General features: G+C 45.1%; 1 protein-coding gene across 5 annotated transcripts in view; it reads right to left on the reverse strand.

The window, feature by feature from the left end:
* LOC144672935 (MORN repeat-containing protein 1-like) overlaps positions 1-16908 on the reverse strand; it is a 194490-nt gene that overhangs the window by 103223 nt on the left and 74359 nt on the right. For 4 of the 5 annotated variants that reach the window (XR_013574212.1, XM_078534941.1, XM_078534943.1 and 1 more), the window contains one exon: positions 6019-6081. The exons of the other annotated variant lie outside the window; for it this stretch is intronic. Coding sequence is in view for 3 of the 4 variants with exons in the window: in XM_078534941.1 (XP_078391067.1) it covers positions 6019-6081 (63 nt within the window). In the remaining variant the exon portion in view is untranslated. The remainder of the gene's footprint in view (positions 1-6018; positions 6082-16908) is intronic. 5 annotated transcript variants of the gene reach the window in all.

Genomic DNA, 16908 nt, shown 5'->3' on the forward strand with positions numbered 1-16908 from the left:
TTTCTTTCTTAATCATTACCCAGTCTAGACTCACACAAGAATTGGCTCTTAGGTGAGGTACAGCCAACCTGTGGAGCCCTACCCCAACATGAGTCACCAGATTCAGGACTAGAAGGGCAAGAGGAGAAATATGGGGTGGAGGAATGGGCGACATTGGAAGATGGAGCCTCATGCAATACCTACCACTACTATGACAATGAATACCACAGCCAGTGACTCAAAGAGAGTACAGAGATGCAGGAAGCTATCCAGGGTTTGTTTTCTGCTTTTGTCCAGCATCAGAACAACCTGCCCAACAGCATGATTCTGAAAGAGCTCTGTCTGGAACATGTCAGGCTAACTGATCTCTCTGGTGAACTGTAAACAGGACAGTGTAAAATTTGATCTGCATAGGATTATAAAGGAGTATCTTCTCAAGAGCTATTTGGCAGTACAGTTAATCTTCTGTGTACTGATAAACACAGGGTTGAAACACTATCAATTTCTATCACAACTAATACCAGGTTTCATGCTGTATAACCTATTCCAGTACATAGTTAGTAGCCATCTGTAAATCATTGTGCCCTAAGCTATGCCATATGATCTGTGCTGGCCAATTAAATACGTTTGGCAAATTCCCATATTTTGTACTAGATTCTGAACAAGATTCTCCCCAACCATTCCAGCTCTAACTCCCCAACCATTCCAGCTCTAACTCCTTAAACATTCCAGCTCTAACTCCTTAAACATTCCAGCTCTAACTCTTCAAACATTCCAGCTCTAACTCTTCAAACATTCCAGCTCTAACTCCTTAAACATTCCAGCTCTAACTCCTTAAACATTCCAGCTCTAACTCCCCAAACATTCCAGCTCTAACTCTTCAAACATTCCAGTTCTAGCATGCCAGCGCTAGCCCCTCAAACATTTCAGCTCTAACTCCTCAAACGTTCCAGCTCTAACTCCCCAAACATTCCAGCTCTAACTCCTCAAACGTTCCAGCTCTAACTCCCCAAACATTCCAGCTCTAACTCCTCAAACATTCCAGCTCTGACTCCCCAAGCATTCCAGCTCTAACTCCTTAAACATTCCAGCTCTAACTCCTTAAACATTCCAGCTCTAACTCTTCAAACATTCCAGCTCTAACTCTTCAAACATTCCAGCTCTAACTCCTTAAACATTCCAGCTCTAACTCCTTAAACATTCCAGCTCTAACTCCCCAAACATTCCAGCTCTAACTCTTCAAACATTCCAGTTCTAGCATGCCAGCGCTAGCCCCTCAAACATTTCAGCTCTAACTCCTCAAACGTTCCAGCTCTAACTCCCCAAACATTCCAGCTCTAACTCCTCAAACGTTCCAGCTCTAACTCCCCAAACATTCCAGCTCTAACTCCTCAAACATTCCAGCTCTGACTCCCCAAGCATTCCAGCTCTAACTCCTTAAACATTCCAGCTCTAACTCCTTAAACATTCCAGCGCTAACTCCCCAAACATTCCAGCTCTAACTCCTCAAACATTCCAGTTCTGACTCCCCAAGCATTCCAGCTCTAACTCCTTAAACATTCCAGCGCTAACTCCCCAAACATTCCAGCTCTAACTCCTCAAACGTTCCAGTTCTAACACCCCAAACATTCCAGCTCTGACTCCCCAAACATTCCAGCTCTAACTCCTCAAACGTTCCAGTTCTAACACCCCAAACATTCCAGCTCTAACTCCCCAAGCATTCCAGTTCTAGCATGCCAGCGCTAGCCCCTCAAACATTTCAGCTCTGACTCCTGAAACATTCCAGCCCTAACTCCTCAAAGGTTCCAGCTCTAACTGTCATGAAAAGCCGATTACCACCACAAATTATTTATGGGAATATTGAACTTTTTAAGGAAAATTTGTGTGTTATTAAAGAAATACAAGCAAGGACACTGAGCAAAAGATGGCTTATAATGTAAAGTGACCACTTTCTGGAAAATTCCTAGTGGATTATACTGACAGACCTGTCCTTACCGAAAATGGAATGTCGCACCTGAAAAGGTGTCATGGCCTTTCACAAGCAGAGACACTTGAAAAGAGGATAGGAAAGATGCAAAAGACTGAACTTTAATCTCCTGTGGTTGCAGAGACAAAAGACTGATTGGCACGTCACAGCAGTCACCTAAAAATCCATCTCCTGTTGACGTATATCTCAGAATATGTAAATAGTTTTGAGATGGATGCAAGTCGGCTATTACCCCTCATGGAATGCACAGAGAAAATGGGTTAAAAAGCTAGCTGCAGAACAGTGTCTGCTGGTGTGCTGTGAGAGTGACAGCACAAGACGACCAACTTGTCACCCTTGTAGTTATAAGTGAAGCCTCTCTTTCTCTCTCTGTTGCTGGGCATGGCTCAGCAGAAGCCACAATCAAAATGGAAATAGGACAACCTCCTCAGATACCCTGCAGAACCAAACGTCGCTAAACCAACTATGAAACTGCCAAAATCAGTTCTACCGGAATCACCCAACTTAACAGCCACAACGTATTGGCCATTTATGCCTCGTGGACAAGCCAAAGACTAATTCATATATTTTAAAAAACAGTTATTTGGACTCTCAATTTCCCATTACTATACGTGTGTACATGTATTGCGTTTTTATTATTTTTCTCAGCTTTTAGTGACTAATAAACTGACTATTTGTTTGACTCAAGAAAGCCTGGTTAAATTGGCTTCTTCTAAAAAATGAACACATTTGGACTGGGGGAAAGGTATCCACGGGGGGAAAGGATTCCTTTTAAATTAACCTTGTAATGGCCAACTGAGGGGGTTGATTAAAAAAGGGGAGCCAGCTCATTCCTCCTCACCCCAGAGCATAACAAAATTGGGCTTCTGTTCGGGAAGTTAACAAATTGGGGGCATCTTATCCAGAATCATAACAAATTGGGGACCTCGCAAGGGGACCGGTCGTAACTTAATTCCACAAATGTTCCCACTATAACTCCCCAAACTTTCCAACACTAACTCCTTAAACATTCCAGCTCTAACTCCCCAAACATTCCAGCTCTAACTCCCCAAATATTCCAGTTCTAACTCTTCAAACATTCCAGCTCTAACACCCCAAATATTCCAGCTCTAACACCCCAAATATTCCAGCTCTAACACCCCAAATATTCCAGCTCTATCACCCCAAATATTCCAGCTCCAACTCCTCAGACATTTCAGCTCCAACTCCTCAAACATTCCAGCTCTAACTCCCCAAACTTTCCAGCTCTAACTCCCCAAACTTTCCAGCTCTAACTCCCCAAACTTTCCAGCTCTAACACCCCAAACTTTCCAGCTTTAACTCCCCAAACTTTCCAGCTCTAACTCCCCAAACTTTCCAGCTCTAACACCCCAAATATTCCAGCTCTATCACCCCAAATATTCCAGCTCCAACTCCTCAGACATTTCAGCTCCAACTCCTCAAACTTTCCAGCTCTAACTCCTCAAACATTCCAGCTCTAACTCCCCAAACTTTCCAGCTCTAACTCCCAAAGTTCCGGCTCCAGCTCCTCAAATGTTGCAGCTCTAACTCCTCAAATGTTCCACTTTTAAATCCCCAAAGCTGAGACTTTACAAGTGAGCTGGGGGCGGTGGGCAGGAGGGTGAGGGGTGAGGGTAAAATCACACCATGTTCTTCCTCTTGAAAGCTATCATTAATTGCTGTTGAAAGATGTGTGTGCATGGATGAGGTTATCAGGCGAGGACAGGGTCAGGCTCAATTGTGGTGCTTTCCATGGGAAAATAACCTCCCAGCCCTTGCAATCTACATATCCCAGCAATCATAGTTGCTTCAAGAGAGAGGCAAGTCACAATAACAGGTTTATAAGGGAGGTTGTGTCAAAGATACAGAAAGCATCATGAGACACAGCTAGTGTTGCCTGCTCTGGATGGACCTGTAGTTTTCATGGGATGACCACTGCTGACCACTCCATCTGATCATATAGGCTTTAACCCTCCTTCAATATTTTTACAACTGATAAATAAAAGTCTTTGAAGTCAGTAAGAAATTAAACAAGTTAGCTTAATGTCTCCTTGATTTTTGTCCAGGATTTCCTGCAGCAGTGTCTCGGGGATTAGTTTTTCATTCCTGAGTACTGCAGGGGAATCCTGGATGTTTGGCAACCCTACAGACAGCATCACCTGTTACTTTTTACCAACTCTCTAAAGAGACTGACAAGAACAGAGGAATTTTATGTCAGTGGGGATTGAATGCCAGAGCAAGGCAGTATTGGACAGGAAGTAACTTTGAATGAAATTACTACAAACCAGGATATATTCCTACCTTGTAAATATATGCACAAAATTAGGAAATTGCATGTAAGTAGCTCCTCGTCACATCTCTGAGGATGTTGCAGAGCATTTTACATCAAATTAATTACTCTTTAGATTGTTAATCAGGTAGACATGGCAGCCATTTTGTGCAGATCAGGGCCCCACAAACAGCAATGAGATGATTTACCAATTCCCAGTTTTGTGGTAGGGTTGGCTGCGGGACTATTTGTAAGGACACTGGTAGAGATCCTTTATCTTTTTCAAGTAGTATCATGGGATTTTTGACATCCACCAGAACCACTGGGACAGAGGTAAAGGAGGCCTCAGGTTAATATCACATCCAAATGACAGCACTCCCTCTGTACTGCACTATAGTGCCAGCAGAGATTATGGGCTCAAGTCTCTAGAGTCGGGCTTGAAACCACAACCTGCTGTTTGGAGGCAAGAGCGATACAACCTGAGCCAAGAATGCTAATTTGAGAAAACATAGCCGCATTTCCTACCTTACAACAGTGAACTTCAGAAGTATTTCATTGGTTGTAAAGCGCTTTGAGATGTCCGGTGGTCGTGAAAAGCGCTATATAAATGCAAGCCTCAGAAAGAGATGTGGTTAATTTTACATAATGAATCCACATATACAGTGGCAGGTTTGATAATGTGCAGTGAGAGAGGTTGCCCACAGATGGCAGCAGTGTGTGTGTCTGAAAGATCTCCACCGAATGAAACTAACCAATGGAAATCTTCCACATCCAGTTTTGACTATGAGCTCTAAGGGAGGCACCAGCTGTGAAGAGGCAAATAACTCTCAGCAAACCAACAACCTGTGAAACATGCACAGCTCAAGGGACAGCATACACATGGATCCTCCATCTCTATCCACGCTGAAGCCACAGATGTGTGACATGTATTTGTGTCATTATATGTGTTGTCTGTATTAACTCTTTCACGGTCATTAAACTCCTGGCACTGAACGTCTCTCTGCAGATCATTCTGACACAGATAGTGGCTGAACCAACTCCTGATGTCTCCACAGATAAAATCAATTTGTACCACTAGCACTTATTGTTTGACGCAAGCAGAGCTGTTTTTGTAACCCATCCCGTTCTATCAGTTAACATGACATAAAGTAAGAAGTTAGAAGCACTAAGGAAAGTCAGGAGGAACATTTCAATCCAAAAGAAATAGATTTGTGGAACAAGCCATCAGGGAAAGCCATTACAGTGAACAGTAGAAATGGGTTCAAGTGCAATTAGGAGTCTTTCTGGAGAAAAAAGAAATATTGCAGGGATGTCTAAACTACTGCCTCTGGGCCATAAGTAGCTTGAGACCTGCAGTTCAATTTTACTGATGTGAATATTTCTTATTCATTGTTTGTCCTGCTAAATTTCATGGGCCTGAGGAAAGGAGTAGTTCTTAGTGCTGTTATCACATTGGTGGATAAATCTTTATCAGAAAATCAAGATCAATTAGTGTCAGCAACTTGAAACTTATGGAAATTAATGAGAACATGGGCTTAAAAGTTTATATTTAAGCTCAATGGTACATATCTTAGGGGCCACTTACCCTCCTGGTTTAAAGACTACAGTGAGAAGGTGGAGTTGATCTATGACAAAGAGCCATGCTCACCAGGTTTAATGTGCTTTTTTTGTGTTACTGATTAGTTTCTACTTGTTACACACTGCAGAAAGGACCAAGGGCTCCTAATAACAATGCAGGTTGCTGCAGTACTGGGAATCTGCCACTAGGGTATAAGGCAATTACCATAAAGACCTTCCTCCAGCTTGTTTGTTCCTTTTTTGTTGACAGGCGAGGAATCTGGTGTACCTAAGAGAGAAACAAAGAGCTTTCAGTAAAATAGGTGATATTTTAGCCATTGCCGTTCACAATGTTCAAGCAGCAAAAACTGCCTTCAAAAAAAAAACTGATCCAAAAAGATCTGCCTTCATCAAATTAGACTGGTTTACTTAGATCCACTGTTTGCACATGATATGGGTAAGTGGAGATCATGTGCTTATGTGAGGGGTCAGCAAAGCTGAAATAAGGAAAATAGTTATTCATTACATAAAGGCCCAAGTAATTACTGAATTGAGATTAAGATCGATTAGTGAAAGTTGGATTTAAATAAGGTCTTTAATGTAGGAGGGGGAAAGGCCCTACACAGGGGGAGAAAGAAATAGACACCAAGCCTTTGTGGTGAGTTGGGAAAGGTGACCAAAGGGCTGCCCAAACAGCTGGAATTTCAAGTGAAGACAGAAGTAGATAAAGGATTGAGAGTAGTGCCAAGACAGCTGATTAATATTTTCTTGAAGTGAGAGACTTTGAGCTGTGGAGGAGAAAGGGGCTTTGGGTTACACACAAATCACTAAATACCAATGAGCAGGTACAAAAAGTAATCAGAAAGGCTAAAGGAACTGTTGGATTTCATCTGTAGTAGGTTGGACTTCAGTAGTACAAAGCTTTGGTCAGATCCCATTTGGCGTACTGGGAGCAGGACTTGAAGGGGATATGGTGCCGATCTACTAGAATGATATTGGGGCTTAAAGAGTTAAATTACCAAGATGATTTGCATAAACTGGCTTGCATTCCTTCGAGTTTAGAAGGTTGAAGGGTGATCTAATTGAGATGTTTAAAATGATAAGGGGATCTGATAGGCTAGACACAGAGAAACTACTTCCTCTGTTAGGGGAATTCAGAACAAGGAGGCATAATCTAAAAATTAGAACTAGGATATTCAGGAATGAAAGCAGGAAGTTCTTTTTTCACACAAAGGATTGTGGAAATCTGAAACTGTCCCCCACCCCTCCACCGAAAGGTTATGGATGCTAGTAAAAGAAAAAAATCTGCCTTCACAAGTTCAAAAGAGCAACATAGGCTTTAATTAATGTTGGTAATAATAGAGAACAAACGCTTAACATGTTCTTTTGACTTCCTCTAGTTTTTTAATGGATGGCTTTATCCCATTTATTTTGACTTATTAAATTCCATACAACGACTTTTGTTTTCACAATTACAATATATCTAACCATTCCAGTAAGGATTATTTTTTGTTGAAAGACAGAATTATAGGAGGCTCCAAATGCTGTAAAATTCACAAAGCACATTGTCAAAAATCAAAATTTTCAGGGGCGTATGGCCTTGAGAAAACAAGCCTTGCACCTTCATCAGTCACATCCCTCGCAGTAATTTTTAACTTCACTATTGCTACAAACTCCATTTTTATGCACTTTAATATTGTGTTTATTCCCTGCATGATGAAAGTGAACAATTATTGGGTTCACCTGCAGTTTAAGAATAATTTTTCGATGTTCCACTGCAACTGTCCTTCTTCACAGCTATATTTTTTTTTAAACTTGCATTTCTAGAGCACTTTTCATGACCACAGGGTGTTTCAAAGTGCTTTACAGCCAATTAAGTACTTATTGAAGTGTAGTCACTGTTATAATGTGGGAAGTATGACAGCCAATCTGCAGCCAGAAAACTCCCACAAACAGCAAAATGACAATGACCAGTTAATCTGTTTTTGTAATGTTGGTTGAGGGATAAATATTGGCCAGGATACTGGGGATAACTTCCCACCTCTTCTTAAAAATAGTGCCATGGGATCTTTCACGTCCACCTGAGAGGGCAGACGGAGCCTCAGTTGAACATCTCATGTGAAAGATGGCATCTCCAACAGTGCAGGGCTCCCTCAGTACTGCCTTACAGTGTCCTGGATTATTATAACTCTTTTGAGTCCAACCAAACTAAATCAAAGTAAATGGCAGCCCCTTAAAGGGCACTTGAGCCCTGGCGTGGGACTTGAACCCAGAACTCAGAGCTCAGAGACGAGAATGCCACCAACTGAGCTACAGCTGATTTTAGGGCTATATTTGCGCTGTTAGCTTTTGTGAAGCTGTTGGCCAGCTTTTGGTAGTTTTCTAAAAAATGAAGTGATGGAAGAGGCATGCACTGAAAGCTGGAGTTAGAGGAATGGAGGACATGTAAGGCTGGATAGGTTGGTCAGCAAGTAGAAAACCGCAATTGGATGAATAACTGAAAAAAGTAGGAAATCAAGTAGAAAAATTCTGTGTGTGTTAGCATCAAACAGGCACTATGTGGGTGCTGTGCTAATTAGACATGCCTGTTAAAAAATCTGATTTTAGCCCACAATTCTGAGGCTAATTAGTGATTGTCATGATTTAAACATACCTGCAGGCACTAAAACAGACACCTGAAGATTTAGCAATAAAGCACTGGTTAGGTGGAATTTGTTGAAGTGGCACAATTAGCATTCACACACAGCCACTTCCACTGGAGATGTGGTATGTGCTGGCTGAAACACAACAGGATGTTTCAGGATGGCTCAAGGACCAAGATAGAGAGTGCTCAGCTTTTCGGACACAGCTCTGAGGTGGAGGAGGTTCAGAAGAGTAGGTTGCCCTGTACCCACAGTGGGGATGGAGGCCACTGGTGATGCTCTGCCTGGTCTCAATTCCTCCTCCCATTTGTCCTCCAGACCAAGGGGAGCCCCTAGTAAATTGCCAATCACCAATCCCTTTCTCCTGGTGACTGCTGTAATGTACAAAGAGGTGGAGTAGCATGGCATTCAGACTCTTTAAATGATATCGTCAGAGAATTTCTGGGAAAAATGTTGATAAGAGTGTTGCTGAAGTCTTAACAAAGTGTCCCAGAAAGTTTTTTTTTAATTCTTTCATGGGATGTAAGTGTTGGTGGATGCAAGGATGATGTGTGACCTGGAGGGGAACTTGCAGGTGGTGGTGCTCCCATGCATCTACTGCTGTTGTCCTTCTGGGTGGTAGAGATTGTGGGTTTGGAAGTTACTGTTGAAGCAGCTTTGGTGAGTTGCTGCAGTGCATTTTGTAGATAGTGCACACCGCTGCCACCGTGCGTCAGTGGTGGAGAGAGTGTATGTTTAAAGTGGTGGATGAGGTGCCAATCAAGAGGGCTGCTTTGTCCTGGATGGTGTCAGGCTTCTTGAGTGTTGCTTGAACTGCACTCATCCAGGCAAATGAAGAGTATTCCATCACATTCCTGATTTGTCCTTATTTGATGGCAAACAGGCTTTGAGGAGTCAAGAGGTGAGTTACTCGCCGCAAAATCCCCAGCCTCTGACCTGCTCTTGTAGCCACAGTAATTATATAGCTGGTCCAGTTAAGTGTCTGATCAATAATAACTCCCAGGATGTCTCAAAACTCCTCTTCAAATAAAGTGAGATCAGTCCAACCTCAGCAGCAAGTGAACAGTGAAAGCTGAACATAGCTTTATACAGCCCTCACAATCCTCAGCTACAACTTGTTTACCCCTTTTCACCTGGTCACTGTTGGGAGAGGATGTTAATTGAAGTGTTAGCCAGCACAATGCACCATGTAGCCTTGTTAATGAGTGCCAGTAGGCAATTTAATTGTGAATCAGAGAATTAATCATTCTCATGTGCATTTCAACACCTTTACAAAGATGGTGTCTTGCACTAAGGATGGGTTAAATGGCATTGTAGTTTAAGATTCTGGGCGGAATTGTTCGTGCCCGCTGGTGTCAGGCGTGTTTGGTGGCATGAGCGGACAATATGGCGAGAAGGCCAAAGATTGGTTTCACGATGTCGTGAAACCAGTTTGCGATCGTCCGCTCTGACCGTCGATGGCGGGCCGCATTTCCCTTCATCGGATGTTGGGAACCTCATTGTAATACATCTGCATATCATTATAAGGCCAGCCTGCCAGAATCACCCCCACACTGGATTGTCTGCCCACGTCGGCAGGACAACACATCGGTGCAGAACACATCTCGACAAGTGTGACATGCAGAAGTCGGGACTTAACACCCAGGGCATCCGAGGAGCAGAAGATGCTGGAGCCCGACAGCAATGGGACCCTGGAGGAACGTCCATGGCATGCTGGGTGGATTCTCATAGATATGGCTTTGCTGCGAAGCAGCTCACAAAGTTGGAAAGTCACCGTTGAAGGTCTGCTCACAATGGATGATGGTCAAGGGGGTGGAGAGGAAGGTCCAGCTGTGTTTGGGAGTGGAAGATGTATCGGAAGGCGGGAGAGGAAGTTCTAGGATCGACCGGAGAATGAAGGTGTCGGGGGTTGAGGTTGGGAGGGGGGGGGGAACAAAGGTGTCAGGTGGGAGGTTGGGAGGGGAGGAGGGAGTACGGAAGGAGGAGGGGGGCCGGGGAGAAGACGGCAACTGGGGAGGTAGGTGTAAGTGGGGATGGAAGGTGTAAGGGAAGGAGTTCAGAGGGGCGAAGGAATGCGGAGAGGGGAGGAACTCCAGGGGGAGGAAAGAGTGTGGAGAGGGGAGGGTGTCCAAGGGGAGGAAGGAGTGCAAAGAGAGGAGGGAGTCTGGGGAGAGGAAGGAGTGCAGAAAGGTGAGGGAGTAAGGGTGGAAGAAGAGATCGGGAAGGGGGAAGGAGTAAGGTTGGAGGAAGGGGGAAGGACTAAGGGTGGCGGATGAAGAAAGGGTGTCTGAATGAGTCAGGAAGGGGGAAGGACTAAGCAGCGGGGGGAGTCCGGGAAGTGGGAGGGAAAGGGGTTCCAAGTGGGGGAAGGGGTCCAGAGAGGGGGTGAGTGGGTGATGTCCAGGGGGTGAACGTGCAAGGGAGGGCTCTGATGAGTCCATGATTGCCCCCTGGGGGAGCAAACTGAGGGTGGGTGTGGTATGAGGGAATGATGAGAATAACCAAGGGCAGAGTGAGGCGGTAGGGTGGGAGGGTGGGGGTTTTATGGTATCAGAGAAGGGGTGGCGAGGGTGGTTGGTGGGGACTCAGAGGTAGACACGGACCCTGGGGGTGGGAAGGAGGTTATAGTGGATGGGCGTGGGATTTTTGGGAAGGAACGTGCACGTTCACCTGGACATCCCCAAAAGAAAAGGGTCGTGGCTGGCAGCTCAGGGAGGGGAGGAGAAGGTGATGCCAGGGTGGTCAACAGTGATGTGGGAAAGGAAATGGGTGACTGGGGGAGGGGAAAGGATGGAGGAGCGAATAAAATACTGTATCACCACCATGCTGTATAAATCGAAAGTGAAACGAGAATTGTGGTGGGCGAGGTCAGGTGCTGCATGGGAGTGTGATCAGTGGGTGGGTGGAGATGCAGGTCAGCTCAGATGGACAACTGAAAGCGAACCTCAGCAAACAGCATTGAAAACGCTCAGGACATTGAGGTGAGTGTGATACGTGAAGGATCCGCGTGTGTAGGAGAGGCTTGCCACGAGGCTCCGAAAGGCCCTGCCACACACACACTTCTCCCTCCAGAATCACTCTTTAGCCAGCTGCTCCCTCTGTGATGACAGAGGACAAGGTTGAGGGACTCACAGGGAGAGGACAGCCTCTGAGATTCCTCAGTGGATGACCCAGGGGTGTACAGCTACCGCTCCTCCTCCTTTTGGGTGTCCAGGGGCCCCGGCCTGACTCCTTGAGGGGAAGGAGCACCTGGAGGGACATCAAGGTGCCCCGTTTCTCTCTTGCGTTGCCACTGCAGGAACCCATGGCTCCCGTGATGGAGTGCAGGTCTGCACACATCCCCACATTCTGCTGGCCCTGGGTCTCCATGGCGTCTGCCATCCTTCCAACAGAGACTTCCATACGTGCACATGTGGGGACTGCTTCATCAGAGAGCAGGCAGACACACTCCTCCGACTCGCGTGCCACTCTGCTGAGGGCTTCCAACAGCTCTGCGTGATATTCCCCCGCCTTTTGCTGGACTCTGCAAGATGAGTTGGAAGGCCAAATCCAGAGGTTTGTCATCGGATTCGGACCTCACAGATGCCTCTTCCCCAGCAGTCCTCCGAGTGCCGGGGAGCTTGGCCAAACCTTCCTCCTCCTGCGGCACACACGTATCCGTGTGGTGACCACCAGATTGTGAACCTGAGCCTGCTCTAGATCTAGGTCCCACCGAGGTATGTGTCTCTGCGCTGGTGGAGGGTGTAGGTAAGCGCTATGACGGGTCTTCAAGGCTGCTTATTTTCAGCTCCTCAATGGAGGAGGTGTCCTCTAGGCTGGAGGTGAGGACCTGGATGGAGCTGAGGGACTGGTTGGCTGAGGGTGTTGGTCGCTTGGTAGAGCTCCCTGTGAACCCAAGTAGAGAGAATTAGTGCATGGCAGCAGAGTCAAAAGCAGGAGAGAGAGCACTCACACTTGCATTTAGAGAGGGATGAGGCTGTGCAGGATTCTCAGGTGGGTGTTCGCCACCGAACTCACCGTCACCGCAGGCACGGTCCAGGTCCTCACCAGTCAGCACAATAGCACGTTCCTCAAAGTGAGTGAGGGGCCTAACGTGGGCCACTCCACCCCCAGTCAGGGACCTCTCCCTGCTGATATGAGCAGGCTTCTCCTGCGTGAAAACAGATGGAGCGAGTGTGAGCAGGACACATGGCACCGTGTGGAATGTGTGGGTGGTGATTGGAGCAATGGATAGGGTGAGGACACAAGTGCGAGATGATATGAACTTGATAGAGATGTGAGGGTATGTGTGAGAGTTAGTAGTGTTGTCCCTTGAGGTGTGATGGGTTTGTGAGTGTGTGAATTGTGAGCGATGAGAAGAGTGACATACCCTGGCGGACTGGGTGGCTGTCCTCTTTTGCAGGGCATTGGAGCTGACCGCCACTGCTGATGTTGCTGCTCATCCTGAGGTCAGAGCGGGGGTAGAGGACATCATGGCAAGCCTCCACTATGTCCAAAAAGCGCTCGAGGGACACGTCTTTGAACCTGGGGGCTGCTGTCTTTTTGCCTTTCGGGGTCATGTTTTCCATGCAGCAGTCCTGGGCTGGAAGCACTGCGAGGTGTGCGCGTGGCTGGACATTAGAAACGGTGCCTGGCGTGAAGAAGTGGTGAGGTGGTGACATAGCAGGCAAATGAGAGCCCAACTGCCATCGAAACGGCATGTTTCCCAGGAATGAATCATTAATACGGCGGGGTTGGGGTGTTACGGCGTGAGAAGCCACCATTGCAGCCGCCGGATAAAAAGTTGTTTTTCCCATCCGCTACCACACTTGGTGCAAATCTGGGACGATTCCACTCTCTATTTTGGCCACCTCAAAGGCTCTTTAGTACCTAAAGTAGTTGGGGAAAATCACCCCATGTATCTTTTTTCAAAAAGGAAGTCACTACCTGGTACTGGTTGCAATACTATAATAATTTTTTCTAAAGTCCTTATATTTTACCCTTCCTTTGCTGAAGGCATGAATTCTTGTTGTGATATGGTTCTGTGGGCATTGGCAGCACTTGGATCAATGTGACCTATCTTCATCAGTGAGCCTAGGCAATGAGTGTCAATGGGCTAGTTGACAGCGGAGGGCATCACAGTTAAGCCTGATCCTGTAGTCATCCAATGCCACTTACACTCCTTTCAAGTGAAGCAGCATTTCACTTGCACTTCCCTCAATTTAGTCTACTGTATTCGCTGCTCCCAATGCGGTTTCCTCTACATTGGAGAGACCAAACGCAGACTGGGTGACCGCTTTGCGGAACACCTTCGGTCTGTTTGCAAGCATGACCCAGACCTCCCTGTCGCTTGCCATTTCAACACACCACCCTGCTCTCATGCCCACACGTCTGTCCTTGGCCTGCTGCAATGTTCCAGTGAAGCTCAATGCAAACTGGAGGAACAGCACCTCATCTTCCAACTAGGTACTTTACAGCCTTCCGGACTGAATATTGAGTTCAACAACTTTAGATCATGAACTCTCTCCTCCATCCCCACCCCCTTTCCCAATAATTTATATATATGTTTCTTTTCCCACCTATTTCCATTATTTTTAAATGTATTTCCATCCATTGTTTTATCTCTACCTTTTAGCCTATTTCGATCCCTTCCGCCCATCCCACCCCCACTAGGGCTATCTGTCCCTTGCTCGTCCTGCTTTCTACCCTTAATGTCACCATTAGCACATTTCTTAGCTAATGTCACAACAGTCAACACCTCTTTGTCCTTTTGTCCATGACATCTTTTGGCAATCTCCACCTATCACTGGCCCTCTATCCAGCTCTACCTGTCCCACCCCCTTAAACCAGCTTATATTTCACCTCTTTTCTATTTTTCCTCAGTTCTGGTGAAGAGTCATACGGACTCGAAACGTTAACTGTATTCCTCTCCGCAGATGCTGTCAGACCTGCTGAGTTTTTCCAGGTATTTTTGTTTTTGTTTCAGATTTCCAGCATCTGCAGTTTTTTGGTTTTACCACTTACACGTAATTTCCAGCAACAGTCACTGAATAGTAATCAGAAGCAGCAAGTACTGCATTACTCCTTTTTCTCCACTCTAGATCAGGAAAGCTGAGACAAACTATAATAGCTGGCATCAGCTAACCTGGCACAGGTTGGAGACTAAATCTGGGACTTTCCTGGTTCATGTGGCTAAGTTCTATGTGGGGCAGCATTTTCCCAACTGAGCTAGAGGTAAGCAATTTGAATAAATTTCACCAAATAGTTAAAAGTAAATTTCATTGGTGGAAGGCATGACGTCTGGCAAAACAAATTGTGTGGGAAGTGCCCACATTTTGTGGAAAATAAATTGGATTTAAATGTAAGCACCTCTAAACTGTGAATTGTTAATTATGTCATTATTTTCCCACACCATCTGGCTTGTTCAGAGTCATCAGTTCCCAAAGATGTGATCTTTAGCACCAGTGGCATTTCCATCAAATCTATTTACATAAAAGCCTGTTCATCTTTAGCACAAGTATTTAGACTTGTTCCGATTTCCAAGTCCTAGCCAAGTTAAATAGTACTATGTAACCAGTTCACTCAAAGACTGTGAAACAAGCCTTTCAGAATTGCCCATAATTGTGTTCGTACCCAACTTGGTGACAGTACAATTGCGGAGTAAAAATGTTAATTGCGCAATTTACAGAAGAAGATTCAAATTAAAACAAACTACAAGACCTCATGCTCCCCTTAATTGTCTGTCAAATGTACATGCTGTAGATTCTCCAATGTGCTTTCTCCACATTGAGGCTGTCTCGCTCCTCATATCTCAACATTACTTTGCTGTTCGCATGCATGACCTGTACCCACTACTTCATCTGCTTCAGACCTGTCAACTGCTTAAACGTAATTTCAAGAACACAACTTAGCTGATATTCTCTCCTCCCCAGCTGACATCAAATATCTAGGCATAAACTGGACATCAAATCTGCAAGGTTTCTGGTTGCTATTATATTTGGGAGTACATTTAGCAACAGAGCCTTTGGAGAGAGCTCAGTAGCTATTCTACAAGGATTGTGTTTTTAGCAGGCAAGATAGGAACAATCTTTCTCCTGTGCACTGTCTGAAAATTAAGTAACTGTTAGAATCAAGTTGCTCCAAAACTGCTTTATGTAAATTGGGTTTTGTTCATGTTAGAGTGCAGAACTCACTACCACAACTATTTGCTGTGAATAGCTAGATACATTTATGGGGAAGTTGGATAAACACATAAGAGAAAAGAATAGAAGTGTGGTGCATGGACCATTTGGACCAAATGCCGTGTGTCTCTGTTGCACATTCTTTGTGATTTTATGATATTAAAGCACACACAGCTGACATGAGGAGAGCAGGCGCATCAGTGCTTCCAAAGATGTTAGAAACTCTTTCCATATAATTTATTTTATTAAGGGATCATGCCAAGCTGGATGTTCAAATTTAACACAATGTTGAACTCCTTTCTGTGTGGGAAAATGTTTTTCAGTGGAATGCAACTCTTAAGTTGTGCTAACAAGTCCAATGGTTAAGTCTCCACATCCCTGGTTTCATCCTGAGTTAGCTGTTCTCACCTGAGACAGTGACTCAAGTAAAGGAGCTGAGCCCCAGAGCCTCTGGATAATGAGGAGAAATCAAGGGCAGCTGTTGATCTTGGCCTCACAACCTCTGCCAGAAAGTGCAACCACGTGGACAACAACGAGGAGCAGGGTGGGCGCTTGATTTCATGCTTGGAGAGAATGTGGCATCAGAGACCTGTCACTATAGTATTGAAGTCCCACCTCCAAGCTATGCTCCCATAGAGTGGGACTCCCTACTGGGAGTACAGCATCAATGAATTTACCTTATGGGTCAATTGGTTGTGAAAGATGCAGGCGAAATTCACTGTTCAGACGGTTAATTTGTTGCTGAGACACTCAGCGATGAGGAGCATGTTGGAGTCTTTGAAAGACAATGTGGTAATTTTGATCTTTCAGTTTCTTTCCTCCCCAGATTCTGGATCTTTATACGTTACACATATAAATATAGGAGGAATCATTTAGTGGCAGAGTTATAATTAAACACAAGGTTACATTTCAACCAACAAAGATGTCAAAGACTTTGTAATAAATGTTATACATCAAAATATCAAATCTTTAGGGTACCCCTTTGATGTTGATTAGAACAGAAGCCGTCTCTGGCAGCATATCGCGCAGGCATGGCTATTTATGAATGAGCTCTCTGAAGCTCACTTTGCCTGAGGGCCAGTCCATGGATATCACTGGGAACGACTGGAGAAAGGCTGACTTTGTCTTTCATCTCTTCGCCTGCTCTCTGCTGGCTTGCAGGATCAATCTGTGAATGTTCATGATGTCAGTGTACTGAGGCACAAGATTTTCTCTATTCGGAAAGGGTTTCATGTAAGACTCCTTCCTTCACCACCAGCCCCGCGACCCCTACGAGCTGCATAAATCTGCCGTGGCAAAACTAACTGTGAATTA

The sequence above is a fragment of the Cetorhinus maximus genome, unplaced genomic scaffold (assembly GCF_964194155.1).
Source record: "Cetorhinus maximus unplaced genomic scaffold, sCetMax3.hap1.1 HAP1_SCAFFOLD_154, whole genome shotgun sequence".
Classification (NCBI taxonomy): domain Eukaryota; kingdom Metazoa; phylum Chordata; class Chondrichthyes; order Lamniformes; family Cetorhinidae; genus Cetorhinus; species Cetorhinus maximus.